The 18,307-nt window shown below is 39.1% G+C and overlaps 1 protein-coding gene across 5 annotated transcripts in view; it reads right to left on the reverse strand.

The window, feature by feature from the left end:
* Positions 1-18,307, reverse strand: part of DOCK10 (dedicator of cytokinesis 10) — a 275,097-nt gene that overhangs the window by 160,144 nt on the left and 96,646 nt on the right. For 3 of the 5 annotated variants that reach the window (XM_059730949.1, XM_019491796.2, XM_019491794.2), the window contains exon 2: positions 3,215-3,334. In XM_059730949.1, the coding sequence (XP_059586932.1) occupies positions 3,215-3,334 (120 nt within the window). The remainder of the gene's footprint in view (positions 1-3,214; positions 3,335-18,307) is intronic. The other 2 variants (XM_059730950.1, XM_019491795.2) reach the window with 1 other exon arrangement.

Below are 18,307 nucleotides of genomic sequence, written 5' to 3' on the forward strand. Positions count from 1 at the left end.
AATCTATGTAATGAGTTAACATATTAGGCAAATTATAAATATCGAATACTTACTAAAAAGTGACTGAACTCCTTAGACGTTTTGCTCTCCCTGTTAAACTATTTGGGTTTGTTTTATTTTGAAAATACATAAGCACCTAGTCCACATGATGGACTAACAAACTAAGTGCAAATCAGGGCTGGGTGAGAATGGATTTGTAGATTCACAGAGACAAAGCACTTCTAATCCTAATAATAAGGTCCACAAATTCTTAGGGCACCTATTACACTATATAACATTTTGAAACAGACTAATCAAAGAGCACCCTAAATGAGCCAGACCTGAAGTATAAGCAGGGAATATAGAAGGGATAAGAAGAAGATAAGAAGGGATATAGAAATAGCTACAGAAGCGAGAGTCCAAATATCTCTTAAAATAAAAACAAGAATGTGGAAAATGAAGCCAGTCAATGAGCAAAAAGGTTGGGGGCCTGATTCTCCTTCCATCTGAACAAATTACAAATGAGCAAATTACAGTAAGTTTAAAGGGGGCAGAGTGGGGCAAACTAACATGTGGTAACCTCCCATGAATCTACTCTTACCCTGTGGTAAAATGAAGTGAAAACTAAACCAATGTCATCCTGTCTCATGGAATGCTAATCTGCCCCAGCCGAGCTCTCACTTACCACAGGGTAAGGGAGTGGGCACCCAGACAACTGGCGTGCATCAGCTGTTTCACAGTAAGTTCTCGTACTCCTTAAACTTACTGCAATTAGTTTATTTATCCATGCCTTTGGCATGCTTAGCTCAATTGATTTTCACTGAATTATTTCTGATTTTAGTTGGTGTAGCTGAAAAGAATTCAGCTCAGGCAAATAATAGTTAGGATTAGCTACGAAATTGAATTTTGCATTACAGAATGCAACTGTAATGCATCTGTCTACTGTATAAAATGGCTCTGGGATTCAACCATGAAATGGGAAAGCACTCTCTTAAATTCTCTCTCTCTGTCCCACAAGCAAAACAAATCCGGTTAACTTTGAGAAAGGAAATATACCCATTTAGCCAGCAAACAAACAAATAAACAAACAAACAGTGAATTAGATTATGATGGTGCAACAGGATGCCTGGAGTGCTGCAAACTGCCCTGCCAAAAACCCCAGTGTGGTGGATAGTTCTGCTCAGAAATTCTCTGATAGCACACATTTTTTTTTCCATTACAGAAACCTGATCATCAAAATCAAACTTTTTTTTTTTTTTGAGACAGCTTGATTCAAAAGAAATTGCAACAAAACAAAACAAACCAGGCAAGGTTCCAACAGCAATCTGTCTGGTTTTCTGCCAGCTCACTCATCTGACTCCACAACAGTGTGCCTAGTAGGTTCCTAGGAATTCCAGGTTTCCAACTCCTTAGCAATCTGCCTGATAGACTGACGGGGAACTGAAAGCACTGAAAGCCCCCAACTATATTAGCTACTTCTGAACTTTTCTGTCTGCTGCTGCAGAATGGGCATCTCAGGACTCCCAGCTCCTTTGATGAAATGCCATCATACATTTCATAGACATCAGGGGCTGGAAGGGACCTCGTAAGATCATCGAGTCTAGCCCCCTTGTCATAGGCAGGAAGTCAGCTGGGATCAAGTGACCCCAGCAAGAAATACATCCACATGTTTTTTGAAAGAGTTGAGAGTAGGTGGTTGCACCACCTCTTGGGGGGAAGTTTGTTCAGACCCTGGGCACTCGCACCATAAAGAACCTTTTTCTTATGTCTAGTCTAAATCGGCCTTCCTGCAGTTTATGGCTGTTAAACCTTGTTATCCCTTATGGAGCTCTGGTGAACAGCTGTTCTCCCAGGTCCTGATGTACCCCTCTTAGATAACTGTAGGCTGCCACCAAGTCCCTCCTGAGCCTTCTCTTTTTCAGACTGAAGAGTCCCAAATCCCTCAGCCTCTCCTTGTACAGCCTGCCCTCTAGGCCTTGGATCATAAAAGTGGCTCTCCTCTGGACTCTCTCAAGATAATCAACATCCCTTGTGAAGTGGGGGGCCCAATACTGGATGCAGTACTCCAGCTGCAGTCTCACCAGGGCCGAGTAAAGCGGGAGGATGACTTCCCTGGTTTTGCTTGAGATGCACTGGTGGATGCAAGCCAGAGTTTGGTTAGCTTTGCCAGCCACAGCATCACACTGATGGCTCATATTCATCTTGTGGTCAATCAAGACCGCCAAGTCCCTTTCAGTCGTGGTGCTAGCGAACGTAGCACTGCCAAGCCTGTAAGTATGTTGAAGGTTTTTCCTACCAAGGTGCAGCACCTTACACTTCTCTACATTGAAGGCCATCAGGTTTTGGTTGGCCCACCTTGAGAACATGTCCAAGTTAGCCTGTATCCCCAGCCTGTCCTGTGGTGTGACCACCCTCCCCCATAATTTGGAATCATCTATGAACTTTGCCAGTTCGCATCTGACTCCCAAATCCAAATTGTTAATGAAGACGTTAAAGAGTACCAGCCTACGTACCGAGCCCTGAGGGACTCCACTAGTCACCCTGTGCCATGTTGATTTGCTCTCATCAACAGTTAGGATTCAAACCATACCCACCTCCTGAAAGCCCTGACTCCTCAGTTTGTAGCTCTTCTACAACCTGGGCTCACTAGGGCATATGGCTCAAAGGGATTCCACCACGCAGAGGGCCTGGGAGTCAGGGACCCCAGTGCTTCTAGAATTTCAAACTTTCTGGGATTTGTCCCTTATTTTTTAAATGTGAAAATCCAGGTGGATTTACTTTTATCTGCATAGCCTGAATCGTGGTAACGGGTTTGAATAAATGCCAGACGGCCAGCATCAGTGATCGTAGGCTGTTTGATTTCAATAGCTAAACTTATTAATTGAAAGAGAGTTAGAAGGATTCCAAAGTACATTATAAATCAGTATATGTAGAGTTTGGCTAGAGCTGAGTGAAACAAATAGAACTGTGGTACCCTTGCTGTTGGCACCAAACAAGTAGGTAGAACGAGACAATGTATGTCGTGAGATTTTGAAATCCCTGGCTGATGACTGATATTTTAAACTGGTTCTTGTCTTGAAAAGTGTGTGTGTGTTTATATGTATGGGAATGGGAAGCAGATAGAAAGAGGAATTAAGACACATGAAACAGCCCCTCTATGATCTCTGCCTGTTCCACTACCACTAAATATTAATACTGTAACATTGACCATAAATCACATTTGTACCATACTTACTGAAAAGTCATCATTGGGGAAAAACAGGAGATCTTTTAGAGGATAATCCTCAAAATTTCTTTCAATCTCTGTGATGACAGTTTCATAATCCAAAGGCTCCAAAAATTTGGGTTTATCCTGCTGTGACAGAAAGATAAGAAACAATGTTACGTCTCAACTCTTGTATTCTCCTTGCATTTATTAACTGCACCAGGCCTCATTTTCCATTACTCTTTGTACATTAAGGTATTAATGAATTTTGTTATGTATAGTCACATAATGTAGCTGCTGAGCTGAGCACATCCATGTTAGAACACCGTACGAGAGCCAGCATGACCCGTCATAACATTCATTTTCAATCTGATTATTTCCTAATAATCTGTCTGCTCTGGAGGTGATAGTAAAGACCATCACAATGTCCTTCAGCATTGTAGAAACCTATTCATTATACTCAGGAATTCTTTTTTTAAGAAGAACTATTTCAACTGAATATAGACAATCTTATTGTGAGTGACTCTGTTGCAAAATGAATTACTTACTTTAATTTCAATTATTTCCATTAGCTGAATGCTAATTCACTCCCTTGCCCTTTTTTGCACTGACACTTCTTAAATGCTGGTAGCTTGCTAGAAGTAAAAGTACCAGTGCACTGTTTTACTTGGCAGTAACCCAGTTTCCCTTTCAGGATAAACCATTTGGCATTCAGCCTCATGGTTTCTCCTGTCAGGAGCCGGATTATTCCTTGGTAAACCACATCATAATAACATGATTATTGCCTGAGGGGGTGGTAGAATGAAAAGAGCTCAATGGTAACAGCCAGATAAGAGGTAAATTCAAACTACCTCAATATACAGAACAAAAATAGAAATGAAAGAGCCCACCAAGAATTCAGGCACACTTTCACAGATAAAAAGCTCATGCATTAGAGACAGAGTGAGAGACAACATCCGTCTAATTCTAAGAGTCTCTTTTTTTTAAGTAACAAAGCGACGGAAGGGAAAAGAAAGGTCAGAAAGCACTGTCACACATGACTTTTTCAAAGAAAATTCATGCAATATGTTGGTCACCATTAGAAAAAAATCCACACAACTGTCATAATATGCAAGACCTGGTACCACACAGCATTTTCTGTAAACCAAAACAGAATTCTCAGAAAGAAAAATTTTCCCTACTTATGAAACTGGTTTCTCCAACAAAGTATTTGACATTTTGCATCAACAAGTCTTTCAGCTTGCTCCACTGACATCCATGAAACTTCTTCCCAGCTCAGTATTTCCCCCACTTTGATAAATTGGATTCTTCTGTAGCTTTTCAACATAGATATTAAAAATGTAAACAATAATAATGGACCTGGGCATCAGAGACTACCATATTGGGATCTAAAGGTACCTTAGGCGGGTACCAGATTGTTGAATAGTTTAGCTTGGAAACCTAATTTATAGGTAGGGAAATTTTTCCTTTCTATTCCAATTCATGCAACAGCTGGATCCAGTGAGCTCCAATGATGCCCAGTAGTTTGGAAGGCCTTTACAAAGCAGTAACAGCTGGCAGTAACAGCCTCCCGGAAAAACATCTGCTTAAGTCAAGACTGCAGGCACCTTCTCTTTTGAAAGATCTTATTAAAAAATAAGCATCATTAGATTTATCTATTTTAGCTGTTCTTTATTTGATCTGCAACAATCTCTGATAACAGTATTACTGCCCATTTTCAAGTGATGACTTTCACATGCATAACGGGGCAAAAAAAAATAATTGTTCTAAATGATATTTAGCTTAGGCTGTATCTGTCTCTTTTCCAGACCTGGGGAAGGGCATTTTGTGCCCCAAACCTTGTTTAACATCTTTCCCGAGTATGAAATGGGTCTAATAAAAGGTATCACCAGACATGTCAAAAGGTAGGTAAAGGATAACCCCTGGCAATACTAAGCAATGATTTGGTCAAAGGCCAACTCTTCAGTTCATGGGAAGACCAATCCACAAATGATGCTTGAAAAAGGACTGTGAGACACTATATGAGGAAATCATACAAGACCATACAAGACTATCCATCATCTGGAAACCTTTGAGATTAGATGTGAACTACTTACTGTGACCCTACAGACCATGGCTTGAGAACCACTGGAGTAGGAGGCAGGCAAAAACTTAGAAGACCAAATTCTTAGAATGATTTGAAAGGCAGACTGAATTGGGAATAAATTCTGGGACTTTTCTGAGAACCACTAAATGGAAAAGGAAAACTACCTCCAATTCACCTGTACAAAGGTGAGAGAGACCAGGGGTATAATGGCCATAGGCTCAAAAAAGAGGATGGGAAATGCTGGAACCTAAATTTTGATTCTATGGTGGGACTGCAGGATTGAAGTGTTAGTTTCACGCAGCAATATAAGTCAGTGGCAGAAATGTGTCCCTGGAGAAGGCCTGAAAAAATCAGGTCCAACTTTGATTAAGGAACTCTAGGTTCAAAGTTATTGTAACTGCCTTGGGTGTGAAGTTTCTGTCTACACTCCCTTAAGGAAAAAAAAATCACCCACATTCTAGTCTATGGTTTGGAAGTCACTGTACAAAGAGCTAGCAGCAAAAAGACTGCAGCCACAACAGGAAAAATGTCACGTAGGTAGATGATTGATCACTCTGCCCAACAAGTTAAAAAAAACAAGAATCCTTTTGGTCCACACTATTTCTTAAGTAGGGACACAAATAGGATGGCGGTGACTGCTGACTTTTTAATGCAATCCATATAATATCTATTGAGTTTATTGAGCTGTCATTAAAATCAATGAAAAGATTTTCACTGATGTCAGACGATGACATAAGTTTAAAATTTGCTTTTATAAATTGTATGCTGATTACCTTATGTCCCTAGTCTTGAACTCCTTTCTGAAAACCAGTCAGAAACTTCCTTTCAGAACATCTGACAGTGTAGCTATTCCAAGGGATCAAAAACCTGGAGTCAGGTTTCAAAATCATAAGATTTAAACACTTTTTAAATCTGGAGTTCATTTGCTTAATCATTTTAGATTCATTTTACAGGAAAGCAGATGAAATATGATGATAAGAATTTCCTTCTTAAAATATAATTTAAACTTTTTTTAACTTATTTATTTTTTAAAGATTTTCATGCAAACACACAATTCTAACAATTGGAGCTTTCTAAAAAACACCAAATCCAAGGAAACAAATTATCAAATCATGGGTGTTGGTCACACTGAATTTAACTTTACTGCAGAGGTAACTGGCACTCAGAGGATTTGGTAAGCCTAGCCCAGATCCTGTAACATGGCCACACCAGGGTTACTATGTGCTCACTGTTTCTGCACTTGCCCTTGTGTGTCTCAGGATATATCCAGCAGATGCTCTGGGATTATTTTCCAGTCAACTCTATAAAATTTGGAAGCTATCGTTCAGGGGAACTATGGGAACTGACATAGAGCAGATTTAGGCTGGACATCAGGAAGAATTTCTTCACACTAAGGGTTACCAGAGTCTGGAATGGGCTTCCAAGTGAGGTGGTGCTCTCCCCTACTTTGGTGGTCTTTAAGAGAAGACTGGACAAACACCTGGCTGAGGTCATTTGACACCAGCACTTTCCTGCCCAGGGCAGGGGGTTGGACTCGGTGATCTATTGAGGTTCCTTCTGATCTCAGAAAATCTATGAAACCTATCAAATCTATGAAAGGCATTGAAGGGCTATTGTATACGCCCCTCTGCCCCCTTTGCAAAGGTAGAAACCTTTCAGGCAGAGTGAATGTGAAGCTCAGATTTTAAGCTCTATGCCCCTCTCATGCAAGTCAGCCAGGGCTCAAAGCTAGTAAGAGTGTTTCCTGTGTGAATGGTAAGGGGGTTTTGGCTAGGACCTTAGTTAACAATGATGGGAAAACACACCCACTGCCTCCTTACTATAAGCCTAGTGCGCAAAGAGCCAATTGTGTAAATTATAGAGACTGGAGAGGCAAATTTGCTAGCATTTAAATCACTGAGAAGGAACCCAATATAAAACCTGGGGAAAGAATACATACACATGCTGGGTTACAACTCCTTTTGGTATAAATTTTATATTCACTTTGGACAAACCCACATTTAAAAAATAAGGAAAAGCATGCAAGATATAAAGACGAAATAAAGTGTCATCTACAGCAGCTGCTTAAGAGGAAATGCAAAGTAAAAGTGGAAAATACATGCCCAGTGAATCATAGTGTATGTTTCACACATGCATTCATTTTCCTGTGTTATGGCTTCCCAACCCACTCGCCCCTCTCCCCACACACATGCCAGAATGTTGATGCCTCTCTGGCAAGAATCAACCCTTCCTCAGGCCTACACAAATCTGCTAAATTGTATTGCCAGTGAGTAATATGAAACATCACAGACTGGTCACCCTAATGCACTAGCATGCTGAAATCATTTGGGGACTTCTACAGCACTAAGGGCATTCCTTGAAGTGTGGAACATTCCTACAAAATTCAGTGTGTGTTATGTTATTTCCTTGTTCTCCATCCAACCACATGGCCAGCATGCAGTGGCATGGAATTATTTTATATCTGGAAATCTCTGTGGGGTTAAAAATGGATGCCAAGTATAACCCATGCCCCTTAAAAAAGCTAAGCCTCAAGGTCACAGAGACTGTACACTGGAATCACTGTGGAGCGGGAAGAGAAACAGAACACATTTAAGAGATTTCATTATGGAAGAACTCCTGAGCATTACCACAACCAGGGCTTAGTTTTTCTTACTCTCACAGATGTTAGGGGATTTAGATGCTAGAAAGAACGTGCTACAGAAAAGCCTTGGGCAGAGAGGGGAAGGGAGTTGTAGAGTGACAACACGTACACAGTTTCAGCAAATCTCCTTGCATTTCCTCATTCTCTAGGATGAAAAGCAAAGAGAATTCTATTTCTAGTCAAGACAGAAATCTTAAAATAAAATGTTAAGGATCAAAAGTCAATCCACCATATACTGTAGTATTGCTGCAACACAAGTTTGCAGATTACCAATAGGGCCTATAACTGCTGCACAGCATCCTGATGTTGTAACATCGCATCACAGCATTGTAGCCTAGCACAAGAAAGACAATCAAAATGTAGTTGTCATCCACTGATTTTCATAAAGGGCAATTTCTATCAATTAATACACTGTTGCATTTGACTTTTATTTATTTATTAAATCAGCAGAGAAGTTGATGCCAATAAAGAATGCACTGCTTGATTTTTTTTTCATCATCATGATGCCTTTCTTTTCTACCATCTTTTGAATATGCAATGAAGTTAGGAGGAAAGAGAAACTAATGTTTTCAATAATTACTAGCAGACTTTTCACTGAGACATTTATATAACTATGCTGATGTTTTCCCAAAAATGTTACACTAAGATAATCAGGGACAAAGAACTTTTGGGACAAATGTCATTTTTTCCTGTGCCATGATATTATAGCAAGAATCTTTAAATGATGTACCACTTGCATTTTGAGGATTGTAAAGAGTACATATTATTCTAAATTGCAAAGAAAACCTTGTTAGTAATTCTCATGATTTAAAATACTTCATCCTCTTTAACATGCCTTGGTTCATGCCTCAGTTTTCCTTCATCCACTAAAAAGAAAATAATGGCCATCTGAATTCCTGACATCAAGTGTTAGCGCATATTAAGCTCATGACTTCCTTCTATGCTGATTCCAGCATCCTGATATATTAAGAGCTCTGTCTCTTCATGAATGCTAAGAGCATGCGATGTGAATACTAACTCTATATAGTCAATAGTTACGATTTGGCAAAGCTTAACATTGATGCATTCTGCATTTGTGATGTAAAACCATCACTATTTTAGCTAGTAGTTTAGTTGATCTTTAAAAGAAGGGGGCTGACTGCTCTGTTTTCTTGTCATAGGCAGAGTGAAGCGCTGATGTTAGGATTACTGTATTTCTCCCTAATGCTGCTTGCAGAGATTTGTAAACGAGCATGGTTGATTTAAAGCTTTAACAACCATAGGATTGTCTCTCCTGAATTTAACTTGTCTGTTTCTTTTGGAAAAGGACCAATTAGGCAATCTATGTGCCAAGACTGTATTACACTGGATTGGATTTTTATAGTGCTTTTTATATTCTCTCTCTCAAATGAGTAATGAATTACATTAGCTGCACTCGAATGGTCATGTGAATATAAAAAAGGCACTCACCAACACTGCCTACTATCACAATCACTTACAACAGCACCATTTAGTATGCATCCAGAGAAAGAGTATTTTTTACCACAATGGACATTTCCTTATTCTTTTTGAATAGTATCAAGAGATCTTTAATGTGCACTTGAGCCAATACCAGAAATAGGGATAATCTCTATTTAATTTCACATCTGTAAAAGTGCACTGCACAAAAACTTTTCCAGTGCTGTATTGCTTAATCAGCACTAAGTACAATCCCACCTCGTAGTATGAGACCTAAGCCCATATGCTTCTCGTCCAGATACAACAGTGTTACTTTCCCAGCAATAATGACCAAAAATATCCACATAATTGATTTTACAGGAGGAGATACAGTAGATGGCTCGCCTAAGGCTGCAAAGCATGTCGGAACATTATGTGTTGATACTCGTACCAATCTGCTTCATAATTATGGGATAAATTGATTTGTATACCATCTTCCTGAAGCGATATCTGTTTAACTGCTGGGGAAATGAGGAAATGATGCAACTGAGACTCCTAGTCTCTTGACAGCCATTCCAGGCAATGTCCTAAACCTAAAACCTAAATTGAATCCCAACTCCTGGTACCAATCGGAAAACATTATAATAAAATGCTATTATTTTCTAATGTAATTAACCAATTAATGTTTTTACAGTTACTGACTATATAGCATACCATATTTATCAAAATACTTGTAAGACATTATTTTTTAAAGTGCAGGAAAGGGAGAAAGAAAGTCAGAAGGAAAAGTCAGATAGTTACAAAGCACAGAATTTAAGCAACTGGAACACAGGAACCTGAACTGGAATATGGCCAGGATGTTAAAATAGACTCAGCATACCCATGAAAAGTGCCAGAAGATTTCATATCCATAAGTGGTCAGGACCTTTATTTTCTGTCTTATTGGAGCTAGGGTATGTCTAAAAATCACTGTCCATATTAATATCTGCTGAAGCACTAAAACCATACTGGCTTACAACATAAAAGCCCATTTACTGAACTAACAATATCAACCAATAATAACTCAATTTGTGAGAACAAATTAAATCAATGATAAGGATGACATTGCCTTATACTACTCCATTGCTTCTTGTATTATAAAACAAGCATCATATTTTATGGGATTTTATTGTAGTGAATTACTGCATCTGGCATAGTATGCCATTTTACATTACTACGTTATTTATAAGTGTAGATAACAGTATTCCACCAGGATTGGCCTATTTGTATCTTGTCCTTTTACCAAGCATGTCAGAATTAAAGCTGTTAAATATTTACAACTCCATGATTTTTGTAAATTGGGATAACACTGAATATTACTCCTGGCATTAGCGGTGCTTACTATGTAGGATTTGCAGCAACTTCCAGGATGAATCTGTAGATCCAAAGGGATAAAGACCCAGGTAAGTGCCTTGGTTAACAATGACGGGAAGAAACACCCACTGACTCCTCACTAAGAGAAGGCCAAAAACAATAGAGTTTCTAGATAGTCATCCAACTTCTTGCCTACTACATGGGCAGAGTATGTACCTCTGTACCCTCTGGTTACTATATAACAGTATAGCAGCTTGGCTTTTGGGAAGGAAGGATATTCCACTGTAAGCAAATTAAACTGGGAAAGGTGTATGTGTGAGTATGCATACATCAGTTCCTCTCAGCTAAATAGCTGTCAACTAGTGTGAAACTAAATGAACGGGTAAGGGTGGCTCCAGGCAGTTTCTGGCTGATAGCCACAAAAGGAAATTTGCATCCAGAAAATGGAGAATATGCTGCTGCCAAAAAGGGATTACAGTTCCCCCAACAATTGATTCTCTGGTGACTGAGCTTGGAGTAGCAAACATTCTTCCCTAATGATGGCCAACCACTCCCTCAACCCAGGTAGTTGACAGCCCTCTTCCCCTACCCTCTTCCCCATCTTGCTATGACTACTTGGAAGCCTTTAAGGGAAACTTTTTCATCACAAGCACAGGAAGAGAGAGACAGTATTTGTGGAGATGGCATAGGTGAATGGGAGGGAAGCAGAGCATTCATATACGGAGTAACAATATGCTGTTCCTTCTTCTCACTTCTATATGTTAGGTATCACCATCCATATGTCCATTCAACCTGCTATACATACAGCCATCTTTACAGTCATGTTACACATACCATAAAATCTATTTGAGATTGGCTCCAAAGTAATTAAGTTGGTTATATTTAGAGCTGGTCAGAAATCTTGAGAGAACTTTGTTTAATCAAAAAATGGTGACTCTTTGAGACCAAAGAATTTTGTTTCAAACATCTTGGGTTGGACAGATTTACTGGATGAAAGTCTGGGCTCCACCTAGGGTGGCCATCGAGGTACCTCAAGTATAGAGAACAGTTGCATTTAGTGCAACTGTCCCCACCACCGTGAATGTTGCATGCCTCCCGAGGCTGGTGGTATGGGGCATGGCTAGCTCTCACAGGCAGCTGTGGTGGTGTCAGCAGCGGGGTAGGGTGAGGGGGTATGCTGAGCAGTGAAAAATAGAGGACATAAAGTTTCATATCAATAGGGGACAGAAGACCAGAAAACCGGATTGTCCTCTATAAAACTAGACGAATGGTCACCCTAGCTCCATCAGAACCCTACTGGATTCCTGGTTGATCTCCCCCAGGGCTGAAGACCCAGAAAGCTGTGGGATACAGCACTGGAGCATACACACCTAATGGATTTGCCTCTGGGACAGGGACTCTGGCTGCTACCTGCAATTGTTTGGGTAATTTATAGTGAAACAGAAATCCCGGCTCAGCCAACTCCAGTTTTAAATGGTATCAGTTACTAGAGAGACTAAATGAAACCTTAAGAAAAAAAGTAAATTGTTAGGATGCTCAAGAGTGTTAAAAATATATTTGACTCTTTTAAGACCTCAGCCTGCATCCCCTACTCGGGCAGAATTCCTTCTGAAATCAATGGAAGTTCTGCCTGTGTAATGAGGCTTATCCTGTGCAAATGTAACTTTGGGGGAGATGGATTGCAACTGCTTATGGCTAAAATTACTGACATTTTGTGGATCCAAGCTAATGTTTGTCTGTTGTGCATAATTTCCTGCTATGAAAACTGACATAATAGACAGCAGATCTTTGCAAAAGTGGAAACACCTCTGATGATCTTGACAAGTTTATGGATGAATAGCTGAAGCCATTTTTTTTAAATGGGTGGCCAAGGGAGGCTTTCAGAGACTTTTATGGCATGTACAACCACTGAAATTCTCCAGTGAGGCAAAGAACTAGAGTTAATTGCATTTAAATTACTTAAACTATGACAATCATCCTGGAAAAAAAATATTCAGGTTTTGTATTGCTTTTGTTATTTCACAGGGCAATCCTACAAGTTCTTCACTGATCACAAATTTCCTTGACATACAGCAGAAAGGAAATGATGTTTTAATATGAATTCCACAACTGCTAAATCTGGTAAAGCTTTTCTGCTTCTAGAAAAATTGAGTGCTAAACACAAGAATCAATTAAGGAAAGCATTTCTATTCAGGAAGGATGTTTAAGCCTGTGTTTAGCTTAAGTCTAAGCATATGCTGCAATTCCATTTTGACATGTTAGTACAGACTTAAAGCTAGAAGCATGCTGAAGTTATTCCTGAATCAAGACTAAATATTTGCATGCATCTCTCATACATCTGGTCCTTGGCATTTTAACGATTAGGTAGAACCACACATATTCTGGAAAATATTCCAGAGAATAAGAAAATTAGCTATATGGCCTCTGTTTTAGCAGCTGGTAGAAATTTTGTTCTAAACACTTTGGAGTAGATATGTAAATCTAATACCACTAAAACAAGTTAATGGAATTATCATCACCATACGAGTGACATTACGATCATTATGAATATATTTCAGAAATTTCTGAATTAATGTAAAATATAAACTTTTAAAATTGTGTATTTAAAATGATGGTAGCAGTTTCTATATAGTAAATATTTCCCAGTCCTTGACTAATTCTTGTTCCTAGGTTACTTAGGATCAAAAAAAAAATTCTTGTAAATATATTATGGTTTTTAGTTCTATTCACACAAAACTTGCTTTAGCTCAATCAGCCATTCTATTTATTTTCCCCTCATCTGATACTAATCAGAAAGGAAAATGTAGTTATACTGACCTAATATTTTCTTTTAAAGCTATCATGTTGATCCAATCTTAAAGAAAGTATGCAGCAGCTGTGGAACCTAAGCACAAAATACACTTCACCCACTTAAAGCCTAAATCAGCTGCTACAGGAAAAGGAAATCAAACCTCTGAATTGGGTGAGAGTGTAGGGTTGTAGAACAGTTGCTTCCTAGTAACTATTTCATTCTGTGGAAGATTTTTCTCTTTCTTCCCTATTTACCATTGAGAAAAATTCAGTATTAATAGCAGCCACAGTTAAATTATCACGTAAGGCTTGTTATGAGAGCGTGGTGGAGAGAGAGACAAGATTTCACAGTTATCCATTTTTCACCAGCAGGAAAAGCAATGGCAATGGCTCATGACATCCAATGGAGCTTAACTGCAGCCCTGTGCCTGCTGGTGATTCCTCTTGGAGCTTCTGCCACAAAAGCTGCTTAAGCAGCATTTTGGAGGGAGTGTCAACATTCCCCACATCGTTGGAAAATTCAAAATTAATAATTTCTGCAAAAGCTTAAAAACAAGCATTGTCTTGCAGCAAAGACTTTGATGCCTGAATTAGTATGGCCAATTCATACCACTGCATATATTTTAAACATGAGTTATTACTGAAACAAGCATATTTCTATTCTTTACATTTCAGCAGGGCACAGAGAAATATAGCAAAGACAGAGGAATGGATTTAAAGTGGCAGAACTAAGCTTTGGTAATTTAAAATAATTACAAGGGTGGAGGACACGTTTGACCTAAATTGCTAAGCATTAATTAAGCCCAGTGTGGGATTGAATAGTCTCATGTCATATAGCCAAGGAATGAGTGTTGTCTCCCTTTCACAGAACCTGCTTTTTGATTTAGCCAAATATTGAATTCCACCATTCTCCTGAAGCAAGTGGGATTCAGGGCATAGTCAAGGGAGACCTTGATCTGAAGAGACATCCAAGAGACATCCCTTCTTACAGGCCAAAAAACTCCCCCAGTCTCCCCCAGGCCCTATAATCACATTTATACCATGAGGTGAGTTTTCAAATGTCTGATTCTCACTGGACACTGGCTACAAGATGTAACAATCTTTGCTGATATTTATTAGCTTTTCCTATTTCATTTTAAAATACTTTTTCTTGATTTGATGTGCATTTGCTGAGGTCATGTGACCCCAGCAGCCTTTCCTGCCCAAGTGCAGGGGGGCTGGACCTGATGATCTAGTGAGGTCCCTTCCAGCCCCTAACATCTATGAATCTATGAATCTTACTCAGCCCCAACACCAGGCTTACAGGACAATTTGAGGAAGGTGGAAAATCCTACTACTAGGGTTTTCCCAAGGGGGAAAAATTCTTCCTGCTGCCAAAAGACAGTCAGCATCCCAGGAAACACAGTTCTGACAGCTCCACCATCAGTACAGGGAGCAGAACAGGCAGGACACTTTGCAGCAGCAAGAATGGTACTGGGACCCAAGGCCTAGGGACAGGCATTCCAAAAGTCTGAGCCTGAACTGATTCAATCCTTGCAGATTAGTCTAGCCTGCCTAGACTGAACCAATTTGCAAGTGACAGACATTCCCTCTGGACTGAGGAAATGCAGGCACGTGCCTGCAGTCAATCAGGTCAGGAGCCGATGGGTGCTAGAGCGTGGCCTTGGCAGCAGGGTAGCTGTGCTGGGGGGACGTGGCCCCGACAGTAACCTGGAGTGAACTGGCCAGTGAGGGGGTCCACCTAGCGGTCCCCACTAGCTGCTGCAGCAGCAGGGTTTGGGGTGTGGCCAGACAATAGCCCAAAAGGCTCAAAGTGACTTTGCTATTAAGGTGCAGATTATTAGAGTGCTTGCCTTATAACCTTTGAAATATTGCACCTCTTTGCAGATTTCTAGTTAAAAATGAAATCAAACTTGGTGAAAATTCTTACATCTGCCCTAAGTAAAATAGTAAACACCTTTTCATAATTGTTCTACTTGCTTTCTATGAAGTAGTTAAGAAGTCATTGTCACATAATGCAAATCTCATATATATGCTGCTCTGTCTCATTTTATTCCTGAAAGTTCTATCTTTGATCTATATTACAGGCAGTTTCGTGCTGTGTTTCTCAGTAAGTAACACTATTTTTTAAAGTTTGTATATTACTGTCAAGGATTCATTTGTGAAAATGATCCCCATCTATGTAAAGGGCCCAAGGGATATTCATACTGATATAAATCAGGAGGTTCTCTGTGCCTCTGTAAATGAGAAGAGAATCAAAGACAATTAATATATTTACATAATTTTTTTTGGCAGGTATTACACCATAGAGCAAACACAGGCCCTGATCCTTTATTCAGATTAATGCTTCCTCTGAAAGTGCTCTGCTCAGTGCCTGCAATGCCCATACACTACAATGGGAACTAACAGTACTCAGAAATTTGCAGGACCAGACCTACAGGGGACAGATGCACTGATGTTATTTGCAGCAACTCAGAAAAGACCAGCTACTAACAGACAGCAAAAATGCCCTTGGGTCAAGAATTTAGTGTGCTCCAATTACAAAATATTGGGTGGGAAGACACAAGCTACATACAGTAGAACTAAAGCTGAGGGAATCCATGTTTGGCTACTCCCCTTTGGGCAAAACACACTGAGAAATATAATGGGAGAATAGGACATAACAATAGCCCCATCTTGGAAAAATACAATTCAAAGCAAATGACACTGTTAAAATAAAAGTCCCATTTAAACGACCACATATATTGCAACAGCCAGCCCCATAAAGAAAAATTCAGCAAGAATCCCTAATATCTGATCAAAATGTTTGCTATACATTGTTTCTTGATAAGAAAGAACTCGTCTTTGGTGCTCTTGTCCTTCCCCACCGAGAAGGATTCTATGCACATTTCAAATGATACATTTTCTCTCTCAAAAATAATATGTAAATGAAACTAAAGATATTGAGGGGAAGATCTTGGGCTTCTGTAAATGCTGCTTCACTGAATTAAACACTGTGGCAGCAATTTACACTAGCACATTATGTAACCTAACACATGAACAAGTATATAATACAGACATACTTTGTTTCCTCTAAAAAAATCATTATTTGTGTTCTGTTTTTATCAGGAACCATGTTGTAAAGTTACTTTAGCCCTTACGTCTGATTCTACAGCAGTGGCCTTAATTTGGATAATGAACAGTTTGCACAACTAAGACAATAAATCCTTTTAATAGAGGATTTTAAAAAAAAGATAATTCAGGTAATGAAGCTACAGGATTAGGCTAAAAAGTTCATATTCCAAGTAAAAACACTGATTTTTCTGTAATTTGGTATTAAGAAGCTTGGATGTTGAGAGCCATAAGCTATCTAGACTCGCTGAGAAAGGCTGACAAAAGGTATAATGTTTTCAGAACTGTCTTTATATGTTAGGCAAAAATGAAGAAGAGAGGGCAATTATCATTTTGTTGTTATCAAAGGCAAAAAAAGCCAGAATTTTCTAAATGCTTCAATTTAGAAGAGCTTGCACAGAAGTTTATTTAGTGTTTCATAACAAAGACAGCACAGTCTTTTATGGTTCTTTTTAATTGATTTGAGTTTTCAGTCACATAAGGCCTGACCCTGCATTACTGAGTTTTGTCATTGACTTTAGTGGAACAAAAGCTGGCTCATAGGGCTAGAATTTCAAGAGATCAGCCTAAAGAAGTACTCAGCAGCCTTTGCAGCTCCTGTTGTGACACTCATGGCCAAACTTTCCAAAGAACTCAGCCCCCAAAATGCAGAGCTCTATTGAAACCCTTGCCAGTTATTTTGGTGCCAAGTGGGAACTGAGAGCTTCAGATAATCTGGCCCCATTTTTGTGAGCTCATTTGGAAATCCAGCCCTGCCAGGATCACATGCCTGACAGTAACTTAGATCAACAGGAACTAAATTTTCATGTAAATTGTCTTTTATCCTGACAAAAGACTGATTTCCAAACCATAAACAAGATGGCAAACAGAAAGGTATCTCAACAAACAAAAAAGAAAAATGCTTTTTAAGGAACCATGACCCCAAGCCTTAAAATGAATCTGTCTCCAAATTTTAATTCATTAAAAAATATCCTTCTGAAGAGGTTTAGTGAAAATACATTTCACTTTTTATTTTAAGTCCATTAACCCAGACTTAGACCTCCCCCTACAAAAAAAAAAATAAAAAAATCTCCAAATAACTTCACCACTAACATGAGGACAAAATAGAACAATTTTACACACAAATTCCAGGCACCCCGTGTTCATAATATCTATGTAAGGAAAAGAATCGATTATCTTTAAGAGGGAAAGTGTATTTAAATATAATTAAAATGTTGGAACCCTAAGAAATAATCTTTCAAAATAAGTGAGTATAATAATAGTTAGCAATTGTATAACTGATTTCATCTGTAAAATCAAGGCACTTTATATAAAGGCTGGTAAGTTTCTACAGCACGAAAATTGTCACACAAAAATTTTTAGTGACTTGCCCTAAATCACACAGTGAAATAATGGCAAAAGCCAGTAGTAAGAGTCAAGGAGTGAAACCCCAGGTGCACGACAAGACTCCCATTGACTTTAACACGGCAAAATTTCACTCTTGGTTTAATTCAGAATTTGGAGATCTCACCACCACTTGTAAAAAACATTGATTTTCTTTTACAAGAAGCCATAAACATCTGATCATGACATCTTAATAGCACAGTAGGATTTTGCTCCAAAAGTAGTACAATTGACTTCAATTAAACTACTTGTGATGCAAAGTATTACTCAACACATCATAATCTGACTTTCAGCACACACTTTATTCGTGTCCATGCTGCATCATAGATTCTATACTGCAGGC

This window comes from Alligator mississippiensis, chromosome 7 (genome assembly GCF_030867095.1).
Source record: "Alligator mississippiensis isolate rAllMis1 chromosome 7, rAllMis1, whole genome shotgun sequence".
Lineage (NCBI taxonomy): Eukaryota > Metazoa > Chordata > Crocodylia > Alligatoridae > Alligator > Alligator mississippiensis.